This window comes from Eublepharis macularius, chromosome 9, assembly GCF_028583425.1.
Source record: "Eublepharis macularius isolate TG4126 chromosome 9, MPM_Emac_v1.0, whole genome shotgun sequence".
Lineage (NCBI taxonomy): Eukaryota > Metazoa > Chordata > Lepidosauria > Squamata > Eublepharidae > Eublepharis > Eublepharis macularius.
The window spans coordinates 55,661,185-55,688,507 of record NC_072798.1 but is presented as its reverse complement, the minus strand read 5'-3'; the positions used below and the strand labels follow the sequence as shown (position 1 = coordinate 55,688,507).

At 41.4% G+C, this 27,323-nt stretch overlaps 1 protein-coding gene across 3 annotated transcripts in view; it reads right to left on the bottom strand.

The window, feature by feature from the left end:
• The window catches only part of PPFIA2 (PTPRF interacting protein alpha 2), a 366,803-nt gene extending 342,731 nt beyond the window's left edge, over positions 1-24,072 (bottom strand). For all 3 annotated transcript variants that reach the window (XM_054988848.1, XM_054988847.1, XM_054988849.1), the window contains exon 1: positions 23,824-24,072. In XM_054988848.1, coding sequence (XP_054844823.1) covers positions 23,824-24,072 — 249 coding nt within the window. The remainder of the gene's footprint in view (positions 1-23,823) is intronic.
• Between the last annotated feature and the right edge of the window lie 3,251 nt (positions 24,073-27,323).

Here is a 27,323-nt window from a genome sequence, read left to right as displayed (position 1 = left end):
ATGGGGGCAGGTGAGAAGCTAGGGGAAAAGGAGCAGGCTGGTGAGCACCCTTGGCATATCCCCATTGGTGGGGAAACTGGGGTCTGTCAGGAGTGGCTGGCTGCTTTATGGCCCAGTTGTGAGGACAGACGCCCTGGTGGGGAACCTGTGGACAAGCCAGTCTCCCCCCACAGCTTTACAGCCGGGTGGGGGAACTTTAAAGGGGTGAACCACTTAGCCTGGCCAGGCCGGGTCCCAGCCATACAGTGGATGGCTCTCACCCGGGGCAGCGGGTGACTCGCCCAGACAGGTTGGGGCGGTGGTCCAGGAATGACCCCAGGGCCGGCTTGTACCGCTAGTTTAGGCCCTTGCCGTGTTTGTTAATATGTTTGCTGTTACATTAATAAAGCGGCCCATTAGTTTTCAATTATGTGTCTGCCTCTTCATTCCAACTATGGTGGCAAACTACAGTCTCACAAAATTTTTGAACTGAGTCATATCAGAAAAAAAATTGAAAGAGCGCCTGACATGGGTTTGGAATAAAGAACTGTTGAAAATATAACTTGAGAGACAAGATGGCAATTTTTTTGGTGTAAGGTAATTTCTTCTGAGAGACTGAAAGCACAGTACCAAACATTTCCATTATGTTCATGATACCTAGAGACATACTTAATTCATTCTCTTACAAATGTCAAATTTCTGTAACTTTGACAAGCGCCTCTGAAAGATCAAATTTGCCTGTGAATCAGGTCTACATTCAGAGCCCTTCATTTTCAGTCACTGGTCTTCACTAGTTTAGAGAACAATTAATTGTTTAAAGATGCACACACACCATTCCATGCCACCTTGTCAAAGCTTCACTCTTTACATATTATTATTATTAACTTTTCCTTTTAGGAATTGTTGTCTGGTCACATATATTTCAAAGTATTAACAACGAAGCTGGAATTTCACTTTTACAAGTAATTAGGCGACTAACAGTGCAATCCTAAGAATTACTCCAGTCTAAACCCATTGATTTTAATGGGCTTAGACTAGAGTAACTTTTCTTAGGATTGTACTGAAAAAACTCATTCATGCTGAACGGAGGGAAGAAGTATGTTCATCTCTGTGTTTGATGGATGCAGTTACTGCATTTTCTCCATACTAGGGACTAAAAATGTCATAACCTTTTCAAATTAGTTAGCCAAAACTTTCCAAGAGGAGATAAATTATATAGCTTGCTTTACCCAGTTGCTGAGTTTATTTGTTCTTACAACAAAACCAAATAATTAACAGTTGCTGATTGAAACAAATTTCATCTCCAAGTTGCCTTACAACTTTATACTACCCCTTTGAGTTTACTATTTAAAATGTCAGAATAGTTATACAGTTAATTTTTAAATTTTCTTTTGTTTAGATTTCCAGTGATTCATCTTGATCAACTATTATCTAACAAGAGCATCCCCATATTGTCTCAGTAATACCTTGCTTACTTCCAGATTCTGTTTTATCCACTATTCTGCCAAAGAATGTTCTAAGCATACTCAAGTGAAATCAGATAGTTTACTCTATATCAAAGCCTATGTCAGAATAGACACCATGTACCCTTTCTTTCTAACTACTAAAATTACTAGTTTTTGCTAATATAAATCTCAAATGCTTTCTAGATCTTTTCAATTTTTTAATTATAGAAGTATGATTATTCTTTTATCATGATTTAGTACTGCTGTTTGCAAATGCTAAACCAAGATCCCCTGTTTTAATGCTACTGTTTTTTAGGATATAGTTTTCTTTTCTACTAATCTATAAAATAGCACTTCAAGTAATTCACTGGGCAAGAGCATAACGTCTGTGGTCTTGATAATACAGAGAGGTACGAGTACTGTGCACTCAGGCAGAAGAGATATACGCATTATCATCATGGTTGAGTGCTTACCTGTTGCCACAGAACATTTGCCTCACTACCAAAGTTGGGTGGGGGGGACTACTCTTTTCTTTCTGTGGCAAAATGTTGCTGTAAAGGCACTGCTGTTTCTTTGGATGAGGCTCAGAAAGTGACACTTGCAGGCTCTATCCTCTGATGTTTACTCAGAGGCAAATCTCACTGCTTTCAATAGGACTAGTAAACAGAGTGCAGTTGTGTTCCCAGATATAAGTATATGTCTGTTTCTCAAAGGAGAAGGATACCAGACTTCTGCATGGGAGTTTGTTTCCTTTCTTTCATTTGTTATTCCAAAAGGAACTGTTTTGTTATTGAGTTATCCCAAGTGCTTTTGTTTCATTATTTCTTTTGCTATTGTTGTTTCATTTTCATAATTCTATTTCCTTATTATTTCCTATTGATTGCAATGGAAGAATCCCTTCCTTTTGGGATCTGGACCTTCATGATTTCCCATCTAAACTGAACTAAACTGGTTCCCTGCCACCTGCGAGTGAACATGCCCTGATAGCCCCTGAGCTGGGCTTGTCCCTGACAGGCATCACGCCCAAGATCCTTTAAGGGGATCTCCAATAATAGAGAAATTGGGCTTTCAGGCCATGTTTCCCCTCAAAAGGACCTGGGCCCAATGCCCAAACCATCACTACTTAAAGTTGTGACGAAGCTAATAGAAACAACCCCAAAGGCACTAGAAACTACAAGATACAGGTCTGCTGGCAGGTCCCACAGTCACTCCCAAATCCAGCCAGCCCACTGCTAATTGGTTGGTGGGGCAATTTGAATTTACTGGCTGCTTTACACAAGGCCTTGGGGAAACAGTGACCACCCTGCAGCCACCCTTGCATGCCCCCAACTTCAGTTAAGTCTGGGGCCCAGGCTTAAAATAAGGACTATGAATGGGATGCATCCAGTTAGCTATTACTCAAGATATACTAAAAAATGACAGTGTATAAAGTGGAAGAAAACATTATTTTCTCATTTTAAAAAATTATATATGTGCTTCTATTCTCATTGCTTCTTGAAAATGAAAATTAAAAAAAAATCACTACTATGGGATTTTCATCCTGATATGCATTTGGAATAAACAGTGTTGTTGGTCCTACTATCTGAAAAATGTTTTGGTTGTTAATTTTGCGGGCCCCAGTATAATTCAAAATCTAATCAAGAGTTTCTTTGCAAAATCTTTAAAGTATAAGTAACAACTACAACAACATGCAATTTATATACCACCATTCAGGACAACTTAATGCCCACTCAGAATGGTTTACAAAGTGTGGATGCTTTCACACACAGTGAATAATGTACTTTCAATTCACTTTCAATGCACTTTGCAACTGGATTTTACTGTGCAAAATAAGAAAATCCACTTACAAATGATGGCTAAGGTACATTGAAAGTGGATTGAAAGTCTCACCATGTGAGAGCAGCTTAGAATCATAGAATTGGAAGAGACCTTGAGGGTCATCTAGTCCAACCACTTGTACAGTGCAGGAAATTCACAACTACCCCTCACACCCCCAATGACCCCTGTTCCATGCCCAGAAGCTGGCAAAACACCTCCAGGATCCCTAGCCAAACTGGCCCGGGGAAAATTTCTTCCTGATCCCAAAGTGCCAATTGGCATTACCCTGGTCATGTAAGAAGGGGCCATAAGAACTAAACACTGATGTAACCCTGCCCTCCCTCTCATGATTTGCCTAGGTTCACAAAACCAGCATTGCTGACAGATGGCCATTTAGCCTCTGCTTAAAAATCTCCAAAGAAGGAGAGCCCACCACCTCCCAAAGAAGCCTGTTCCACTGAGGGACCACTCTGTCAAGAAGTTTTTCTAATGTTTAGCTAAAAACTCTTTTGATTTAATTTCAGTTGGTTTTGGTCCGACCTTCTGGGGCAACGGAAAACAACTCCATACCATCCTCTATATGACAGCCCTTCAAGTACTTAAAGATAGAGATGGGCATGAACAGCAATATGAACAAAAAAAAAAAGCCATGAACAGCCCAATCTGCTTTTCCCAAACAAGTTGTTCGTGAGGCCCATTCTAAACAAACAGGTGGTCGTTGCAAGCCTCGTTCATTGCTGTTTGTCAAGCCAGACAGTCTGGCACCTGCAATCAATTCCCTTGGCAATTTAGGCAGGGATTGTCTGAACTCTGTCTCAACTCCTGCTGTTGCCCTGGAAACCCCAATCCCAATCCCAAAGCCCAATTTAGCTTGATAGGCAGGTCTTCCTTTCAAGTGTGGAGCTCCAAATTTGTTACAGGGGAGCAAACTAAGCAGCTCTGGCTTAGTTTGCAGACAGTGAAGAGGGAGAGATTGTTGCTGTTGGCACTTTGACAGAGAGAGTGCATTGGAGCTTGAATTTTCTTTGTGTGTGGTGGGATAGGGATCTACCCCTTCAAGTTCCAGGGCTGCTGCCAGGCTCTGGGCCAAGCTATTATTTATTATTGGTACCTTTCCTGCTGCCTGCTCAGGTAAGGTTTCTGAGAGTGGTGCAGTAGGGATCTTGACTTGGATGATGGCTGGAGGAGAGCCTGCTGGCCCCCACAAACAGCCAACCATGAACATGTTCATGAACAGGGCCATGTTCGTGGTTGTTCGTGAGTCCCTGTTCATGGATGGCAACGAATAATGAACATCATGTTCGGTTTTTTTTTTCTGTTCGTGCTCATCTCTACTTGAAGATGGTTATCATATCACCTCTCAGTTGTCTCCTCTCCAGGCTAAACATCCCAAACTCCTTCAACCTTTCCTCATAGGACTTGGTCTCCAGACCCCTCACCTTCTTCGTTGCCCTCCTCTGGACACGTTCCAGCATGTCTGTTTCTTTACATTGTGATGCCCCAAACTGAACAAAATACTCTAGGTGAGGTCTAACCTGAGTAGAGTAGAGTGATACCATCACTTCACGTGATCTGAACACTATACTTACGTTGATACAGCCCAAAATCGCATTTGCCTTTTTAGCTACCACATCATATTGCTGACTCATGTTCAGTGTATGGTCTACTAAGACCCTAGATCCTTTTCACACATACTACTGCCAAGACAAGTCTCCTCCATCCTATAATTATACATTTGATTTTTCTTACCCAAATGCAGAACTTTACATTTCTCTCTGTTGAAATTCATTTTATTTGTTTTAGCCCAGTTTTCCAGCCTGTCAAGATCATCCTGTATCCTGACTGTCTTCTACCATATTTGCTAACCCTCCCAATTGAATATCATCTCCTTCTAAGAGCCTTGCTACAAGTGACATTTTACACATGAAGGATAAAGGATCATTTTCGCAAGTCTTTCTGGGAACTGAAGTTCCTCTCCCCCACCGCTTTTCCTTTTGTTCCTTCCCCTCGCTGTGAGACAAAGCCTGTGGCAACAGCAACTTTTGCAAATCATTTCTCAAGTCACAAGCCTGCTCTCGATGATCTTTGGGGCAGGCAGCTGCAACTTCCTCAGCTTTCTCCGGAGCATTCCCGCCCCCGCCCCCCAGCAAGACGATTTGCAAAAGCTGATGTTACCCTAGGCTCTCTCTGTCTCTTCAGGCAGTGAGGGGAAGGAACAGAAGGAAAAGTGGTGGGGCAGAGGAACTTCAGTTCCCAGAAAGACTTGCGAAAATTATCCTTTATCCTTCACGTGTAAAATGTCACTTGTAGCAAGGCTCTGTGTTGCTTATGCATGATAAATGAGAACAGCTAACACACACACAAATCTCCATGGTATGCCTTATGTTTTATATGATGCACACACCCATGGTATACTGCCATTTCTTGTTGTAATCACAAGAGTATAATTCTGCTAGTATCTGCTGAGAGATATTAGTAAGAAAGCAGAAAATTTTCAGCATGATAGGGGGTGGGGCGGGGACACAGTAAAAAGAAAGCAAAGCACCAGAAGCGGTGGAGGTTAAGAGTGCAGAAGTAAACTAGTCCTTGGGGAACTTCCCTGTTACTCCAGAAAGCTTAATTAACCTTTCAACTAATACTTCAGTCTACCAGGTCTTCAAATGGCTAAAAGAAACTCTCCAGAAACTTTTCTTTCCCTACGTCATGGAAACACAATAGTTTACCTCTTGCTGTCCTTTAATTGATCTGGAATAACTACTGTTCACTAGTCCAATACTCACATTAACCGACACCACTTCATTTGATCCATATGCAATTCCTATTTATTCATAAAAGTGGATGGACATATTCAGCTGTTAAGCTCATTTACTGTCCTCCTGACCTGGATAGCCTAGCCAAGCCTGATCTCAGAAGCTAAGTAGGGTCAACTTTGGTTAGTAATTGGATGGGACACCTCCAAAGAAGAACAGGATTGTAGAGGCAGGCAATGGCAAACCACCTCTGTTACTCTTGCTTTGAAAATCCCAGCAGGGATTGCCATAAGTCTTTATGGCACTTTATACCATCAATCTCATTAACTGCTTTAGTTGGGAGAATGATAAGAAGGACAAAGTGTGTTAAGATGACATTATCTTGAATATGCACATTGTGTTAGATCAAAAACTGAAAAGTACTCCTCCACACACCATCTGCTTGTCTCTGGAGATCCTAATGTGTTGGATCCCATGGATCTGTTCTGCTAGAGGAAACACTTTATTCTGGCAGAAGGGGCCTTCCTCTGATCAGGACAACCTCTTGTACCTGCTTGAGAAAGGCACATCTACTAGTGGAACAGATCTGTGGGATCTAACCCACAAGGTCTAAAAAATACATGCCTTGAAACAGGATATTAGGCAGTCAACTGCATATGTTACAAATTACCATGTTATTTTACGTTCATCTTCAGTGCAATACTTGTGGGTTTATATCCGATTGATATGTAGTTATAATAATAAATTATCCAAAATTAAAAATAAATAAAATTATCCTTTTTTTAAGAATTTAACACAATCATTTGCTTTGAAATGGAAGTAATAGGTTGCCAATAAGAATCTATTTTTCACATAATAATAATTCTATTGAAGTTGGAAGGCAGAAACATGAATCATACTGTGATCAGTGATGAATCTTACAGTTGTCCATTTATTTCTGGCATAAAATGAGAAGTTAGTTTTCAAATGTGTAATCTGAATCTTTCCTTGGATAATTGTTTATTCTTGCACAGTTGTGCTCATCTTTAAAAAGAGACTGCTAGCAACTTCTATTCCTTGTTAATAAACTGTAATAATGATTACTAACAGGTAAAATTAACTATTGTCAAATCATTTCAGATATTCCGCAGGTCAAATTTTAAAAGTCTCCCCAGAGCCAAGAAGCTAACAATCTCTACAAAACTACTAGACACCTGTCTTATTTTTTCTTTTAATACATGCTCCCTCAGGGATAATCAAGGAGTCAAGAATCTCAGGGATATCAAGGTCAGGATTCCATAAAAGCTACACTACACATGACTACTGTTGATACACAGGAGACATGAGTACATGCTACATTCAGCCATTGGATTGATTGGGCAGTATATATTGGATCAGTTTTAGCACTAGATGAAATGAGGCACACTTCCAAGTAACTGTGTTACTCACTAAATGTGGGAAACAGTTACTTACCTAACAGCCACATAACAAATTAGTGTGGCTAGTTGCTGCTTCACTTGTGCTTAACCTACAGTCCAGTTTGGATTATGAAATGGCCCTGAGTTGCCATTTCATAAGGTTTTAGCCCACCCTCCCCGCAAGCAGGCTCAGGGTGGGTCACAATCACAAATAAGATACAATACGTAAAACCAATAAAATAACATCTCATGGATATCCACATTCCAAATGGGACACCCTTCCCCTTTTCCCTGCCCACCATACACAAGGGAAGAAAAGAGTGGAGGTGTGGGTTGGTGAACCACTAACTCTTCAAGCATGGGGAGGCAGATGGACCGTATGCTCCCCCCACACACACTGACAGGAGACCGGCAGGGAGGCTAATTAGATGGATCTAGTGCTGGCCTCAACCATATGCCTGGTGGAACATCTCTGCCTTACAGTCCCGCCGAAAGGATACAAGATCTTGGTGGGCCCGAGTGTCTTCTGACAGAGTTCCACCAGGTTGGGACCAGGACAGAAAATGCCCTGGCCCTGGTTGAGGCCAGCCAAGCCTCCCTGGGGCCAGGGACCACCAGTAGGTGTTTACTTGCAGATCTAAGAGCTCTCCGAGGTACATATGGGGAGAGGCAGTCCCTCAGGTATGCTGGTCCCAGTCCATTTAGGGCTTTACAGGTCAGAACCAGAACCCTGAACCTGATCCGGAATTCCACGGGGAGCCAATACAGCTGCTGCAGAGTTGGAGTCACATGTGCCCTGAATGAAATTCCTGTCAGGACACGAGCAGCAGCATTTTGGACCCGCTGCAGTTTTCGGGTCAGGCCCAAGGGAAGCCCTGCGTAGAGCGAGTTACAGTAATCTAATCTGGAGGTGACCATTGCATGGATCACTGTCATTAGGTCATGGGTTGAGAGATAGGGGGCAAGCTGCCTGGTCTGCCGAAGATGGAAAAAGGCAGTTCTGGCAGCTGCCTTGACCTGGGCCTCCATTGACAAAGAGGAGTCCAGCGTCACACCAAGGCTCTTGACCGATGAAACAGGCACAAGTGGGGCCCTCTCAAAGGCCAGGAGCCAAATCTCCACATCTATCCCCCCACGGCCCAGGTACAGGACCTCCATCTTCGTAGGGTTCAACTTCAGTTAACGTAGAAGTTATTTGGTACAACAAGTTAAAACAGATGAACAAGTATAAAACAGAGGAAGATAAAGGTTTTTTTTTTTAAAGTTACAAAAATTCTCCCAAGTTTTGAATTATAAATGGTTAATACAAGATGACCATACCATTTCATCCAAATTTGTATTTTTACCTTGTAGTAAATTAGTCAGCTTTTCCATTAAACTTGTTTCTTTTACTTTTACTATCCAATTCTGGATATTAGGACATAACTCAAATTTTCAGTAACAGACAAAATTAATTCTGGCTACTGAATAATAATAACAACAACATTTGATTTATATAACCCCCTTCAGGACAACTTAACAGCCATTCTGAGCAATTTACAAAGTGTGTTATTATTGTATTGTCGAAGGCTTTCACGGCCGGAGAACGATGGTTGTTGTCGGTTTTCCGGGCTGTATTGCTGTGGTCTTGGCATTGTAGTTCCTGATGTTTTGCCAGCAGCTGTGGCTGGCATCTTCAGAGGTGTAGCACCAAAAGACAGAGATCACTGTGACACTGAGAGATCTCTGTCTTTTGGTGCTACACCCCTGAAGATGCCAGCCACAGCTGCTGGCGAAACGTCAAGAACTACAATGCCAAGACCACGGCAATACAGCCTGGAAAACCCACAACAACCATGTGTTATTATTATCTCCACAACAATCACCCTGTGAGGTGGGTGGGGCTGAGAGAGCTCCTAGAAGCTGTAACTGACCCAAGATCACCCAGCTGGCTTCAAGTGGAGGAGTGGGGAATAAAACCCAGTTCTCCAGTCCTGTGCTTTTAACCACTACACCGAACTGATCAAAATTATTGAGAATCAAAATTATTGAGTAACCTTACATCTGGGGAGGCTGGTATATCAATGCCTAAGCTTTGCTTCAAGAGATCAATGATTCTTAACCAATTCTTAACCAGCATGATTACATTCCCATCACATATGTATGAAATTTGTATCAGGTTTTTTACAACAACCGAGATCTGCTTGAATATGTCTTACATATTTTAGATTAAGACTTGTATGATTTTTATTACTATGATCAAAGATCTGATAAAGATTGTAAAACTCTTCAGAAAGTGCTTTATAATTAGTAGTATGTTGAGTGATGTCAAAAACAGCTATAAAGGTTAAAAGAAAAACAACTGAAAGGAACATAAAACTGACTTAACTGAATGATAAGTAATTTCCAAAAACTTTGAAGTCATAGGGAAATGCTACTTCTTCAGAAAAAATGGAAATCTGGAGGGAAATTGAAATATGCCATTCATCTCTTACTTGTTTAACAACACAAAATATATAATTTATAATTTAACACATACAATTGTTATTCTAAGGATAAAATGGAGAAGAAAATGATGTAATCCGCTTTGGGGTCCCACTGGGATGAAAAGGATGAAGTAAAGACATAAATAAAATAATCTCAACAGCAACCTGGCCAGAGATGACTTGGAAAGGAATGCACTTTCAGTAAACATTCTCTTATCTTTGCCCAACCCTCCAATCACCTGGCCAGTGGTAGTATCTTGGAGCAAAAAGGCTTGGACTTAAGTGGGAAGTGTGCTAGATGCTACCCACCCATCATCTGACTGGTGGTTTCCGGGAAGGCTTAGAGCAAAAAATGCATAGAACACACATTCCTCTGCTAGCCAGGGGATCGGGGTCTGGGCTAGGAACCACAAGAATGCTAGACATGCTTTCCTGTTGCATAAGCTTTTGGGAACCACAGTTCTCTTCATCAGATGCATCTGACAAAGAGATCTGTAGTTCTTGAAAGCTTATGCTGCAGTAAAGTTGGTTAGTCTTAAAGAAGCTACTATTTTGCTACTACAGACTAACACAGCTATCTCCTCTGGAGACATGCTTTCTTCTCTGAACCTTGCCCCCATTACCTAACAAGGGGGAGGGAGTCTTATCACAGAGGAGGCTGCAGGGACTACCAAGCAAGAGAAGACTAGGATGTCTAGGGTTGATAGGTTCCTTGGAGCCCAAACTAGGGGACTGGAGTGTTGGGGAGAGCAGGTATATTGGGAGTACTTACCCCACATGCACACAAAGCTTGTGCACACTCCCAAGCACTTCCTTGACACACCAAGAATTGATAAAAATCAGCCCCCCCAAGACTAGTGAAGGCGGTGGGGGGGGAACGTTCACTTGCTTGTTGCACCAGGAATGATATAATTCCCAGCATGACAAAGAAGGGGTCCGCAGCACACAGGAATGCACTGCGGGGCTCTTGGGCCCATTCCTGGTGCCTTTTACCCCACCAGCGGGGGGGGGGGGGGCGAGGCTGGGAGCGGGGCATTCTCTGCCCTTACTGGGGGAATGGGATCTCTAAGGATGTCCCATACAATGAGTGTCTTTGCTGGTCCCCTGTTTGTAACCACAGCAAAGAAAGGCTTTCAAATACATTTTCTCTAAAGATCATATGTCCTTCTTTATAACAAACAGACCAAGTACATTTCCACTGTTGGGCAAAAATTAGCAACCTGTGCATTAACACACTAACTCCAAGGCTACCTTTATGGAACTATAACGTCAGTTTCTATGATTTTATTGTTTTTCAGACTGTAAAAATAGTAAAGATTAGCACATTCACTTCAAAATACTTTGGACTTTTGATCAAATGCTATCTACAGTAAAATTGTGTATTTTTTTTTTAATAATTTTTTTATTTTTCAGTATACAAAACACTACACAAGACTATCACAGGGAACGGGAAAAGATGGAGAAAAGGGAAAGGGGCGGGGAGAATAGGAAAAAAAGGGAGGATAACCTACAATCAACACTACACTTCAATGTTTTCCCTTCATACTGCCATAATAAAAAAAAGCTCAGTAAGATAATGATGGAGTGGTTAATCATACAGAATACACATTCCAAATTCTAATTAAACTTTTCTCCCCCTTCTGGGTCCCGGACGCAATTCTCTCTGAGCAGCCGCAACTGCGGTGCTCGTCTCCTCCCCCCCCCCCCTCAGACTTCTCCCTTTCTTCCTGCTTGGTGCACTGGAATTCCGGGTTTTTCTCCTCAAAATCCCTTAGTTGATCTTCTGATAATATCTTATAGGCTTGATCTTTATGTCCAAACCATATTCCTTCCGGAAGTAACCATTTGTACTTTATTCCGCGGTCCCTCAGAAGAGCTACGAACTTTTTGTACTTAAAACGTCTTTTCCGGACTAGAAATGGAACGTCCTTCAAAATCTTGACCTTATTGCCCATAAAGTCCAAATCCGCATTGTATGAGTTATATAGGATAGTGTCCCGAATCTTTTTAAATGAAAAGTCAATGATGATCTCGCGAGGCAGCTGTCGCTTTATTGCATATTTTGAAGAAGCCCGACGGACCTCCAAAATGGCGCTTTTAACCTCTTCTTTAGTTGTCCTCGCGGGTGTCGCCAATAGTTCCGAGACCAAACCCCACAGATCCTCATTTTCCTCCTCTTTCACGTTTTGGAGACGCAAAATTGTCTGCGTTCGTTCCACCTGTAGCCCGATCAGCTGGTTCTCCACCAACTTCAGCTCTTTTTTCGTAGCCTTCACAAGTGACGCACTTTCCAGAGCAGACTTCTCTGCCCCCCCGCTACTTCCTTAATGGTTTTCACTTCGCTTTCAATTAAGCCCACCCTTTGATCAGTTTCGTTCAGCTTGTCAACAAAGGGTTTTATGGCTTCCACCACAGCCCTGCGCACCAATTCTTCGAGCGACTCTCCCTTCTGCAAGGTAGCCGAGATTGACTTACCCAGAGCGGGACTTTGCTTCTTTGCAGCCATTTTAGGGGGGGGGGCACCAGCCAAATTCTGGAACTCACCGAAGGGGAAGAGCGAGTCTCCTTCAGATCCACCACTCCTTCACAAACGCTTGTAGAACAGAAGGGATTCGCTTGTTTACAGGCTTCCGCCTGTTTCTTTTATTTGCCATTTCTCGTTGCCCGGCGGCACTCAAGGCACCGCGCACCTCTGCCGGCCTCCATGGGGACAAACGGGCAATTCCCCCCCCCGCATAGATTTCGGGGGGTTCTTCCCGCAGCGTCCCGGACCCTGCCTCCCTAACTGGGAGTCCTGGGGGCTAATCCTTGCAGATCAGCCGCCCGGTCAGGGGGCTCGGGCGCTTCCTCCCGGACCCGCGGAGAGGAGCGTCCGACATGGCTGAGAAAACGAAACCGAATCAGTAAAATTGTGTATTTAAATGGCTTGCTCCCTTTTGGGGTTTGCTGCATGAAATGATAGTGTCTTTGATCATAAGAAACAGTTTCTTTGCTTTAGCTCCTCAATTTAGTTAGTATTACCACTGTATTTCTTTATATTACATTCTTCCAAAAATCTGTATTTCCAATTTCCCCCACATCTGCTGCATCCTCAAAGGCAAATTATTTAAGTGGCAGCAAACAGCAGGCTGTTGACCAGTCTGAATTTATTTTTATTTCAGTTTAGGTCATGTGTTTTTACAAGCTTAGAGATAATGAGCCATCAAATAGTTTATGTGCCCATTAACATGTCTGGTTCAAGTTAAAGTAACTGATAGGGATGTTTATGAAACGGAATTAAGCAGTGGAGACTGGAACATGAAGTTCTTGCCACGAGCCATTTTCGCCAGATATTTATGTCCCATACCCCTCCAGTTCTTTTTACTCGATTGCATTCTAGAAGGCAACTCATATTATTTAACATACAAGCTTATGGCATGGCTTTCCAAAGAGAAATGGTAGCATCTAGCATTGATCCAATAAAAAGATATCACAGGGATTCCAAATTATACATGTATCATCATGTACACATATGAATGCCAAATATAAGCAATTCAGTATGCAGCTTACCTACTATAACATCAGTGCATAAAAAAGCCAACTATTCTTTACTATCCCAGATTCTTTCCCCCCTTTTAAGAATCACATGTTCCTTCATTTCCCCACAGAAAGCAATGGGTATGTACACAATTCTGATAGCTATGCATATGTAAAAAGCCTTAATTAGTTAGCTACTGCAGTAAAAGTATCCATGAAAAAGTAATTAAAACATCATATTGGAGGATGTGATAGTTTCCATTGTGCAAGAGAAAATGTCAACGGGTTCAGCAAGATACTGGAAAGCTAATGGACAATGTGGAATGAACTCATTATGCTCTAAATAATTGTCATTTTGCCAGATACTATTGAACTGCAAACTGCAAACACAACCTACATGTGAAACTATATGCACATTCTGCCTCCCACAAGCCAATAAATATGTCAAATGTGCTTTTGTACCAAAGCAGAAGGCATAATGGTACCATTAGAAATTCTACCATTACATCCAGTCAAAACTTAAGCCTCACCCTTTCCTCCCTAGACTCAAACATATACACAAGCCTCTTTTGGTTTCTATTAACTTCGGCCAAAAATAATTTGAGGTTAGGCTTGTCAGGTGCCAATCCTGGTGATTTGCCTCTCTGCCCAATGATTGCTAGTGATTGGCAGGAGAAGGCAGGCCACTCAGAGACTACCTCCCATCAAACGGCTGCATGGGCAGCCCCATGCCCTGCACAATGATGTCGCTTCCAGTTACACCAGAAGTGATGGTATTATACACGAAGGCCAACTCTTTAAGAAACAGCCCCAAACGCTATAGCTGCTGAAATGGTATTTGTGTCTGTGCATACTCACAAGTAACAAATGACAAGAGAAAAAAGTAATCACACATGTCACATTCTAGGAGGCTGCGTGAATCTAAAACCGAAAACATGATGTTTCATGTGATAACATTGCTTCTGGTGTAACCTGAAATGACAATATTTTGTGGGAGTGTATAATGGTTGTTTTCACGCTGTGGTTTTATGATTTTATTGTACCATTTTACTTCTGAGCTGCCTCAAGCAGGTCTCTGGAGAAGGAGCACATACATTTTTGGAAGGAAGGAACACCAATCAAAATACTGCAAAACAGAGTACAAACTTTCAGGTCCTCCAGAACTTTTAATCAGGCTTGATAAAACAAGCAACAAAATGAGTCAGGGGGGAAGATGGTAAGGAAAAAAAGATGCTTCAGGCATCTTAATGCTTATTTGCTGTATTCTATAAGTATTAAGGCTTATTTGTTGTATTCTGTGCAGACAAACACAGACTTAATTAGATTAAGCATTCCTGGCTGAAGTAAGTATTAAGTTCAGCTGAGAAGAAGATGGAAATGGCAACCCTACATTTAAAAACAGTAGGTGATCAAATGCACATCATTGTGAGGTTTTGCACTCCAGCTATTTGCCAGCTTCAGATAGGTAAAGTGGTATCCCAACCAAAGACAACATCCTATGGAGACTGATTAAAATGTCTACAGAAGTCCACAGCAATTTTTCAGGGTTTTTTTCAGCAATAGAATTGTACCTTGTGATGATTATCTTGAACATGCAAGTCATCAACTACTTTATAAAAATTACAAAGGTATGCAATATTGACTTCACCTGAAATAAGATAATAGCAAAATAATAAAAGCAAAAAAAAGTAGGTGACACTTTGGAGCTGCAGCTTAAGATATTGAGTTGACTTGTAATCAAATGTTAAGGACATAGACTATAGAAATGGGGAGAATTCAGTAAGATGAACAGAGGTTGTCATTTCCCAAAGACTGCAGGTGTAGCTTTAAATGTCCTCATAGGATAGAAAAATATACCCTGACTTATCTTGTCTGTTCCTCACCCTGCTCAGTCATCTCCCTCGCTTCTCTCACAGATGAGCTGTACAGAGATGGATGGGGAAGCACAAGACAGAAGGGGGGAGAATGAGTGGAAGCTCTCAGGTGCTTATACTGCATCAATTTAAAGCAACACACACATGCTCTGGCAATGCTCAGATATGAGTTGAGGGATTTCAGAGATCCATTGCAACTTTGGCCATCATCACACAGGCTTTTATTTAGCACTAAAATGGCGCTATTTCCCAGCAAACACCCACCTTATTTCAACACTGTAGCGATTTTCTCTCTTCTGCTTTGTGCTTGATAGTCGCGCTATTTTGTGCCTCATTGTGAATGCCTCACATCGATGTATTTCGCCTTGCAACGTCCTATGCCCTCCCTTCAATCCCAGAATCCATTTCTTCCTGCGACTCCCCTTTTTATTTTATTATGCCCTTATAACGCCATAACGACATAACACAATGCAAACTTTCTGCTGAAGTAAAAATGACTCAATCGCCATGGCAGAGTCTTCAGCGATGGGGATCACGTCGGACAGGGAGTTTTCTGCGGGCAAAGAGCTATTTATATAATTTCAAAGTTGGAAAAACAAAAGGGTCGTAATGTTTTGCTCTAACGGAATGTTTATATGCTGTTATTCCGTTATAGCGGAATTAAACGCCAGAATAATAAAAAAGGGGGGGAGGAGCTGCTTCTGCGCGGTTAGAGAGAACAGAACAGAGTGCTTCGGTGTGGACAGCTGGTGGCGCAAAGAGCCATTAGGTGACCCAAAGAAACGTTACTGTGCCGATAACAGGTAGGACGCTATATGCTGTAAATTTAACGGAAGAGATGCCCGTGTGACGACGGCCTTTGTTTCTGCCCTGCCCATAACACACTTGTTCCAAAACCAGACACCCCCCCCAAAAAAACTATCCTCCACTCCAAGACACAAGCAGCTTGGCTCTCTCCACCCTGGCAGCATGTGGCAAATGCCAGTGTGGGAAGGGCAGAGCTCTCCTCCAATTTGCTGGCAAATCTCCATCCCTGCCAATCATGTCCTGTGCCTCATTTGAATGGGTCCATTGCTTTCTGACTAGTCCATTTTACAAGGCAAACAGCTGTTTTCAGCAAACTCTGTGCATACAACTTTTAAGAAGTAAGCACAAAAATGTAACACAGGAATCAACTCTGAAATTAATTCTTAAGGAGGACTGATATTATAAGGCATGCACATTGTGAAAAATTAATACAATTGGTGTAGCTGAAGCACACAAGAGAACAGCAGACCATTGAATTATAATTTTCATGTTATTAAAAAAAACTCTTCTTACCCGACTATGCTCCCTTCTCTGAATCAGCACAATCTTTATTGCTCAACAGCAGTCAAGAAAGTGAAAGACTATCATGAATTTCCTTAACACAAGCCAATTGGAGCTTAATATTGATCAAACTGCATGTACTTGTTCAATACAGCAAGGTCATTACACTTTCCTCCCTGTTTCCTTTTTTACCTTTCCCCAACACTCCCACAAGTTTGCATTTTAAAAAGAAAATAGAGCTCTTCTATTAAGTAAAGACTCAAGTGCACTTAACAGTGAAACTATTTGTGCAAAATGCCTTTCTTCTGTAAAGCCTCCCTTTTAATCTGAGATTAAAATTAAAATTCAACACATCTTTGAATCATCCTCAGAATTAGACCTAAACATCAATTTCAGCTATGGCATATTGTTCAGAGTTCTTCAGTCAAAGTACCTGTCACTACAGATAAAAAAAAGTTCCCATCATTCTATTTTTAGGGAGGAGCTAAATATTTCTTCTGAGATAGGTAAAATTCATCCCAATGGAGAGTGCTCCTGTGCATAGGCAGAGTATAATTTCTTTATTATGGTGCAATTATTGTGTGTGCTTGCACACACACACGAAATCTGATATTAGCAGGTGCCTTTTTTGTGAAGACATCATTTGCAGGTCAGGTTCTTAACTTGGGTTAAGGAACGTCCTGGAGATTTGGGGGTGGTTCCTGAGGAGACAAAACTTAGGGAAAGGGAGGGATCTCAGTGGGGATGTGATGCCATAAAGTCCACTCTCAGAAGTTTCCATTTCCTCTGGGGGAGTTCTCTGGGAGAACTCCAGGCCCCACCTGGAGGTGGGCAATCCTCCTTGTATGCCGGATGGAACAATGTCAACTCTCAGTTTAGAAACCACTAATGGTCAACCACTTCCTTCCATCATAGCTCTGAATCTTGCCTTACCATTCATTTAAAACAAGTCACTCTCCCAGCATCTCCCATTACAAAGTATATAAATATACATCTGCTAAGTGAGGCTTTATGATATGTTTATTAGAAAAATCTCTTCTCCTAAAATGGTAGACAGCATAGTATACTACAGAATTTCCTTTTTAAAATGTTAGTTTTGCACATTACAGTGTTAGCAAGGCAAGATTTAAGTTTAAGTAAGCCAAAACATTTCTGAATGATTAACAGATTATACACCTGTAAATCTGCAACTGGTAGTGAGAAAAGCTAAACAGGCACAACTGGAAGGTATGAAGGCTAATGTAAGCAGTGGCTTTTAAAGAATGAAGATGCTAGTTCTCTCTGCCTGAGTAAAAGTGGAGTTGAAATGGAGGTATACATTAAAGTACAGAATTATTCTCCCCTCTCCTCTGCCTTTGATTTACAAGATATCCACACCTTTTTTTCTGACTTGTAAGATGCTGTTCCTATTTCTTTCATAGTAGAATAACAGAATAATTTGTGGTGTCAGTAACAGCAAAATTCACTAAACAACAACAATAAAAGCATCTACAGGTTATTGAAAATCATGTTGCAAACACATGTTGCTGTAAATTTTAGATTACACAAAGCAGTTATTCTTGGAAGTAAATCTACTTCAGTCAAAGTTGCATTTTAATAATTGCAAGTACAATAGATTCAGGTAGGTAGCTATGTTGGTCTCTTGAAAATCTTGTTAGCCTACTGGACTCAAAAGGTGCAATAGTATTCTTGGTCACAGAACTTTGCCACCTCCCCCATTCCCTCAGTAGCCCTAGCTCCTAAAAGCTGATGCCAGAAGCCACAAGAACATCTTAAACAAAATTACCTGGGGAACAGGGGCTGTGGTGAGGAGGGGAAATCAGACAACCTCGTTCTTCCATGGTACAATTTCTGCTGGCATAAGAGGCGTTGTGGGTGTAAGAGGTAAGTATGGTTGATTCCATTCAATTCCTCCTCTTCAATACAGGCCCAATGTGCCCTGTGGTATTTTGACCATGAAGCTCCTGTAGCCTCCAGCACTGACTTTTCAGAAATCTCAGGGTCCCACTAGGACAAGAGTAAAGTGGGAAGCAACCATTTTCCACTCACAGTCCATAGGAAAGAACACAATGGGATCAACTTCTGAGCAAAAGCATCAATGACTAAAGTAAAAAAATCATAATGAGAATAGCCATCATATAGGAGTGAAATTATACTCATGTAGTATTTTTCAAACCCTTTTCACGTCTGTTTGCCTTCTAATGAATCCTTATGCACTGCAAAAGATTATGGATATATTCTAGAACATACTGTCAGTTTGTGCAGAATAGACCTACTAGAACGAGTCTGCATTAGAGACGGGCACAAAACGGGGGGAAAACTAACCCTGAGTTTTGTGGTTCATCACATTCCATAAACCATGAACTTTCACGAAATTGTCCGGTTTCATGAAACGATTTGTTAGGTTCATGATTAATCAGATCTCAGGGCCCTACAACAGCTCCGTTCATACCCAGAAATGCCGAACTCACAGGGAGACTTTAAAAGCACCCTCACCCAACAAGGACAAGAGCAGAAAATAAGGAAGAGTCTTTTCAGTCTCTTTTGAAGCAGCAGAAAATCCAGCCAAAAGCTCCCAAATCCACTCTTTCTCACTCCAAATCCCAGCAACAGCTCCTCCCTCTCCCTCTGTCTACTGGAACTGAAAATATAAGGCACGGAGCTGTACCTTATATAAGAAGCACTCACATAGAGCAGAACAGGAGCTCTCTGGTTGGCAGACAGACCTGCCTGACAGAGTTTGGAGGGATGAGACTGGTATTCCCTTGGCTATAGAAGGCCCACCTCCCCCCTGCTTGTTGCTCTCACAGAACAGAATGGGAGGTCTCAGGTTGGCAGGGAGAGCTGCCTATCAAGGTTATGGGGGCTAAGACTGAGGTTTCGACGGCAACAAAAGGTCTGCAGACATTCCAGGCCTATGTTGCCTAGGGAATCAATGGATCAGCACCAGCCTGTCTGGCATCAGAAAGCATTCACAAATCGAACAAATCGGCCCCCAAAGTCATGGATTTCATGAAAAATACGGCCCCACAAAACGCATTTTTGTGATACACGAATTGGCCCAATTTTTCACAAAATTTAATTCATATTTTGATTTGTGCCCATGTCTAGTCTGCACAGACATATTGGGCTTCTCTCTGCAGTTATGCATTGCAGGGGGATCTAATAATATTAAAAATCTGCATTTGATCAGGTGGTCCAAATTATTAATCTTTGTATTATTGAATCCCAATAACTTGCTGATGAATCCAAACACCAATACATTGACATAAAAGACCAGTCTAAGCAGACTAAGTCTTTTATTCTCTGCTTGTGAGCCTTCAGGGTAGTGGCCATAATGGGAAACAAGATACACAACCACTAGTTTGACATAGCAGGACTGTGCTTATAGTCCCTGTGCCATATCATAAAGAGCAGGAGGGATCATATGAGAGAAAATGCTATTGCAAATATATCAGACTCTGGCTATAAAGGTAAGCATAACAAAGGCAAAGGCAAAAAGGTGCAAAGGAAAATATTTAATAAGCATTTCTGAACAGAAATCAACACTTTTCAATAATATTTATTTAAAACATTTCTATGCTGCCTTTCAATGCAAACAGGGTCCCAAAGGTGGCAAACATCAAACATTTCCACATTAAAAGCATTTAAATTATATATACAATAATTCAATAAAAAGATACAAGCAGACATTACACCAAAAACTAGGGAGGAGGCCAATAACAATTACTGATGTTATGCCAAACAGAACAAAAAAAAATTCCCACACTGGTGGAAGACAACAACAGAGGGAGACAAACAAATGTCCTGGGGACAGAGTTCCAAAGTTTTGGTGCCACAGCCAAGAAGACTCTTTCTTAGGTTGCCATCTGTTTCACCTCAGATCACAGGGATATTTGAAGATGACCCAAGTGGATGGGTAGGTTCATATAGGAGAGGGCAGTCCTTCAATATCTTTGTCAGACATTCTGAATCCATACACACATAAAAGTTCCATTTAATAGACAATTTTATTATATGATCTTCTCTGTATTACAAGGAAAATTTATATGTGTATGATCTCAAAATTCCCTGAGAAGATCTTGCACTTAAGCTGCTTTGCATAAGGAAAAGATCTTATCCATCGTTCACTAAGTGATCCTAAATAAGAGCTCAAATGCCATATCTTAAATTAGCTATTTATATTCACAGCAGCTTCTCTACTAGAAGTGTAATAGTGGAACATTTACCATCTCATACAGAAAGTAAGTGAGGTTAAATACAAGATCTTTGTTATAAAGTAGAATAAAACTGGTTTGGCTCAAGATCTGTTTTTTTTTACCCATCTAAAGTTCAAGTTCATGCTAAATCTAATGTAATATGTTCTCAAGAATAAATGTGATATACCAGGCTTGATTCAGTGTGAACAGTTAAATTGTTGCATGCCATAATACTAACTAAATGACTATGACACCCCTTTATTGGCAGCTGTAATTCTCTGAATAAAAGTAAAGGTATTAAGCATCCTATGTAAAGAACTAACAATTGGCCTCCACCAGGATTAGAAACTTTTTTTTTCTCTAGAGCTGTTGTAGCTCATGTCTCACCTTACTCTGCAAGAACCACAACATTTCTTATCAGATGAAAAAAGGGAGAAAACATTCCATCCGATTCTTCAATAAGTTCCCATCCTTGACACTTCCCATGGTTGCTGCCTTAAGTGACATTAAGCTAGCATATTCTCTGACCTTGTGTGCCTTCTTTCAGCTGATTCCAGCTGGCATCAGACACTTTGATCCAAGAACCCACCCAACCTCATATACTGCCAGCTATTCTGTCTCTCTCCCATGCAACCTTTTTGTCAGTGTTTGTTAGGATTCTCATCATAAAGGATCCCAGAGAGTTGAGATTGGACTCTGGAATCCTACAAGTAACCCCCCTTAATCTCCCAGTGTCATCATCACACCCTGTGAGCATGCTCCCGCCCTTCACTGGGACCAGTTTGTGATGTCATCGCACCCGTAGGGAGTGCACCCTCTGCATGCTACGCCAGGAAGTTTCTTGCCTCCTGGGCCCCTTCCCCGGAGCCTCTCTCCCTGTCAGCCAGGTGAGCAGGAGGGGGCAGGGGCTTCACAATACAAAGTGGAATCATGTTGTCTTGACACCAAAGCCTGTGAGAATATGAGAAAGGTTTTTCTAAATTTATTTGCAGAATGAATCTATAAAAATTACTAAACAGAAAACAAACATTTAAAAGACCTAGAAAAAGAAACTATATAATGGGTTTGTAAAAGATTTACACATGCATATCATGCTAGAGTCCTTTGAAAAGATGTATGAAGGGCCTTTCTATTTGTAGCCTCAACACTGAAAAGTTTACTGGAACATCCACTTTAGCTCTTAAGTGCAAATTATTGAAAGCCCAGTTAAAACTTCCTTTTTAAAAAAGAGATAGTATTTAAAGATCTATTCCAATGATCAATTTATTTTTTCTTCAATCTGTTCTTCTACTCACTACATTTTATGTATTTATACATTTCATAAGCTGAGGACCTGCAAAACTCACAGGGAAGTGAAACCCTATATGCCCACACTACTCCCCCCTCCATTTTCCCCCATCTTCCCATCCTTTTCTCTACTTTGCGCCTCTCCCCGCTTTGTCTTCCATTCCAAGCTATTGCTGCTACTTTCACCCAACTTTCTGTCAAGGGTTGCCTGGGGTTTAGTTGCTAGGCAACCCCACAGTGCCTACTACCGTATCACAGCATTTCGCAAGATGTTTGTGTAGAGCTTTAACTCCCCTCACTTTTTTTCCTTTTGGATTTTTCTCTGCAAACCGAAAGATTCCCCCAGTCTGTGGGGACTGCCCCCCCCCCATCTGTACATAGCTCTGTTGTACAGACTTTTTGATCTTCGCTCTGGGGCCATGTTCAGAATTGGATATATGGATGGATATTAGTGTATATATACAGGCTCTAAGGAATTATTTTTTTAAACATTTTGCTTAAGTCATTTTGAATTTTTTTAACAAAATGAACACATCTTTGAAGCCAATTTTATATGAGTAGGAAGAAACTCAATATTGTTATAATTTTGATTTATGTACAGTATATTAACAGTCCTCAACTCATTGGGCTCACATACACTGCCAAAGAGGTCACTATCTACATAGCTTTCCTGGGACTAGTATGCTCTGTGGCTAAACTGAAGTGAATCTCACATAATTTTCTCCTGCTATTCTTATGCAGGACCAAAGGCCCAATGTTAATACTTAGGGGTGGAATATATTTACTTATGTCCAATTTCAGACTTAATGCTGCTGTGTTATGCTTCGTTCTGTTACAGTTTCATAGAAAATAATGAAGCCGCAGTCAAGGTAAAGACAAGTTTGCAGTTCTGGATAAGAAACTCATGTGTTGCTGCTAAAAATACAACTTCTTCACAAACTCACTGTTTTACTGCCACCTGCTCCTTTATGAGGATAATACTGATTGTTGTAAAAATTACCGATACAACGGCCATTTTCACACAGGTTATCTGCCCTGGATTCAGTGCTGTTGGGGTTTGGATTTTCCCACCAATATGGCAGCCATTTTCTCTGCCACCAGAGTGACCATTTCCTCCGCACACCACCAGGCGAGCTTAAAAAATCAGCACCAGAATATTATTATATCACCATACCATTGTATCAATGTGTGTAACAGGTTTTCTGAACTTTCAGATTTCATTTAAAAAGTAAGTCTGTAGCCCTTGCCTTGCAGAGATATAATGGGGAAGTAATATCTCTGTAACAGAAAGGGGCTAGAAACATACTTTAAAAAAAAAAGAAATCTGAGAATTCAAAGAACTTGTTACACCTATCGTTGTGTAACATTATACTGACAGAACAATATTCTAGTGCCAAGTGTCTAGTTTCAAAAATTGCAAAAGCTGTACTGGGGAGGGTAGTGGGAGGCTGCTGCTCAGGGAACTGGAGCAGGGAAACTGTGGGGGAACTTGCCACGTGGAAGCCCCACTGCTGCTTCATTTTATCAGCAGTCACACCAACAATGGGGAAACAACACAAGCTCTTCTCCATGTGGAAGCTCTGGAACCTGCAAGGAAAGAAGCTGTGCAGTCCCTGGTCTTATTTAATCAAGCTCTGAGAAGCTTCTCAACTGCATTAGCTACAACTTTACAGCTACTCTAACTGGAAGCATGGTGTATCATTAAGAATTGCATTGTTTACTATATGCTAAGAAAGTACTTTTTAAGCATTAAAGTTGCAAAGAGGAGATTTAAATGCAACATACCTGTGGTAGTGCAGAGTTGAGTTGTCGCTGAAGAGAATCTCTATCATAGATGACATCCTGGAGGCGTTGCTGTGCAAGAGACAAACTTTCCTGTGTCTCCCGAAGCGTATCAAGGAGACGATCCCTTTCATCCAGCATGTTCACCATAAGTTGCTCGAAGTGGGAATCTGAGTCTGACCCACTACTCTGGGACCCCCTTTGACTCATGGGGGTGTCCTCGTTGATCGTTGGCATCACTTCGCACATCATTTCTTAAAATGCAAAAAAGAATGGAAAACCTTAAATACAGCATATATAAAATAAGCTTATCATCCAGAGACATTGATTCCACATTATTGCACTAAATTAAGTTTCACATTTTGTGTTTTGGCCATTATTCCAAATGCTGCTTGTCAGCCATATAAAGTAATGGATCATTTCACACTGCAGAGTTTCTAAGCTTGTCTCCATTTAAAGTCTCATCAGCAGATTGACACAGACAGTGTCCTTTGCAATCATGTCAAAGATTTCCTTTTTTAGTTACTTTCTTTTACCTGACCTTTACCCACCCCTCTATATCCTGTATGTAATCTTCTGCTTATTTGTACTGACACCCATAGCTACTATTAATTGCCAAGGATAGCTCATCCCAGCACTTCCTTATATCAGGGAATCTAATCTAATCTGTAGGAAATCCAACGTTATTTCTGCCTATAAAATAGTAAAGAGTCCAGTAGCACCTTTAAGACTAATCAACTTATTTGTAGCATAAGTTTTTGAGAACCACAGCTCTCTTCATCAGATGCATGGAGCCTCCATGCATCTGATGAAGAGAGCTGTGGTTCTCGAAAGCTTATGCTACAAATAAGTTGGTTAGTCTTAAAGGTGCTACTGGAGTCTATTATTTTGCATCTACAGACTAACAGCTAACTCCTCTAGATTTCTATTTATAGCCACATTCAAATAACAGAACAAATATTTGTTTATTCATGACTGGCAGAAATCCAGCTTTTCGCACTTAATCCTCCTCCCCTAGCATGTACAGATGAAAGTCTCCTGGTTTGGGAATCCATCAAACAAACACCAGCTTGCTATGATGAGTAAATGCTGAAGCATGTGCAAATTGGCAATTGTTTCTTCAATCTTGGATGCTCAGAGTCCTGATTTGTGGAGAGAAAAAGTTCCTATTTACCTAGGGTTGCCTAGTCCCCTTACCATCCCCATGGCAGGGGTCCCAGCACTGATATTTTTCCTCTTTGCATGCGTGGACCTGTGTGATAATGTCACTGCTGGGAAGGAGCACGTGCATGCTTGACACAGCCCATTTGGGGACCAAATCAGCCCATAAAAAGTACGGGAGTGCTCCTAATGTGACACGATGACATCACTCCCAGGAGTATCATCATTGTGCCATCCCAGGAGCCCATCCTAGAGGACTGGTCCCTGCATACTCCCCCCACCAGTCAAGTGAATGGTGTCGGGGGACAGAGGGTGGAACCAAGGGATCCCCTACTAGGGGAACAGCAATTGATTTACCGCAGTGCCTGCATCTGGACATGATGAGAAACTGGAGCTTGAAGACTTCCCGAGTCAGAAAGTTTTGACTCACTTCCCACACATAGCAGGGCGAGAGAATGCAAGCAAGGAAAACCGGAAAAGAACCCAGACATTTGTCATGACATCTGAGTGTAGCCTATATACATATACAAAGCTCTTCATGGTTTTGGCCCTTCATATCTACAGTGCCACCTCTTCCTCTACGCTTCACCATGGCAGCATTGCTCATCTGAATAGGGCCTCCTGCAGATACCACCTTGCAGATGGCCAAAATCAACAGCTGCTTGCACATGTGGTCTCTCTGTGGTAGCCCTTACCTTATGGAATGGCCTGCCAGAGCTGATCAGAAAAGCTCCCCCTCTCGTGTCTTTCTGCAAACTATGCAAAACTGAAATATTCAGGTTTTTGTACACAGGTAACAGGGTTGTGCTGTAAGAACTGGCTTGGATAAGGACAGGGTATGCAGACTTTTCTAATGTATGGACCCCATTACCCCAGTGGGAGATTCCCTGCTCCCATCTTTTGTCCTCTGCCACCACTTACCTGGCCAGTGGGGGGGGGATGGGGAACAGGCCTCCCAGATGTGCTCCTGGGGCCAGTGTGACAATGTCACTGATATCATCACGCTGCCCTAAGAGAATTCCCGTGCTTCACAGTTGGCCAATTTGGGCCCCAAATGGACTAAATCAGGCTCATTTGGGGGCCAAATTGTCCCACTGTGAAGCGCACACACCCTCTCCTGTCTTGTACAATAAGACTGTCAGGAAGAAGAGAAAGATAAGTGCCAGGTTCCCCCCTGCCACTGGGAGGGTAAGGGGACCTGGCAAGCCTATTCTGCTGCATACTGTCTGTTGATGTAGATATGCTTCTACTGGGTAGTTTCTATAATGATGTTGTTTACTTACTTATGCTTTGTTTCAACGTTTCATCTCTTGTGTTTCTAATTTATGCTCATTCCAAATTTCTGCAATCCATACCCTCATTTAATGTTCTAGCTATTGATAATATTGTATTTGTTTATTGAATGTTCTAGTGTTTGTTCTTATTGAATTGTATTGCCTTGGGTCATATTGGGAATGGCAGACAATAAATAAATAAAATATTCTTCACATAGGATACCTCTTCAAATAAGAGTTAAATGTTTCTTACTAATTGCCTTCTTTACAATTTCTTTCTCAAACTAGGTTACAGAAAGACAGGAACACATTTCCACAAAGCTAATTTGTTCAAAGATTGTTATAGCCTAGCCTAAGGGTGGCTTTGGAAAAGCAATTAATGTCACAATTATGATAACCTCTCCAAGATTTCTGCTACTGAAAAACACAAGAAAATTTTACAAACCAATATATGGAACCAATAAAATGCTTTTAGATATTGCTCAATAAACAGTATATATGCTGTTTAAGAACATTGGCCATAAAAATATTAGAAAATATGGAAATGAACAGAATCAGTATATCCTAGCTTTTTTCTAAAATGAGTAGGATAGTCGTCCTCTTGCAAAAGTCTCTAAATATTAGATTAGATATGATCAATAAAGAGAGACAACATCAAGAGGAACTAGACACTGCCTCTTTATATGTGAAGTTTCACTCACCCACTGCTGGCGTATCCAATACAACTCTGTGCTGCAGAAACTAGAAGAATAGATGTGCAAAAAGCCTAGGAATTATTCTGGATATAACACTGCTAGAGAAACAAGTTAAAGCAGCTGCAAAAAAAAAGGCTCTCTTCCAATTCAGTCAAACCCAGAAGATGCCCCCCTATCTTGACATGGCCAATCTAGCCATCTAGATCCATACCACGGTAACATCGACTGGACTACTGTAAAACATTCTACATACGTTTCTCTTCAAAGTCAACTAGGAGACTTTAGTTGCTGCAGAAAATTACAGTTCAGTAATAATGTATTACAGGGAGCTAGGCAGAGCATGCATGTTACTCCCATTCTGCAGTCACTCTAG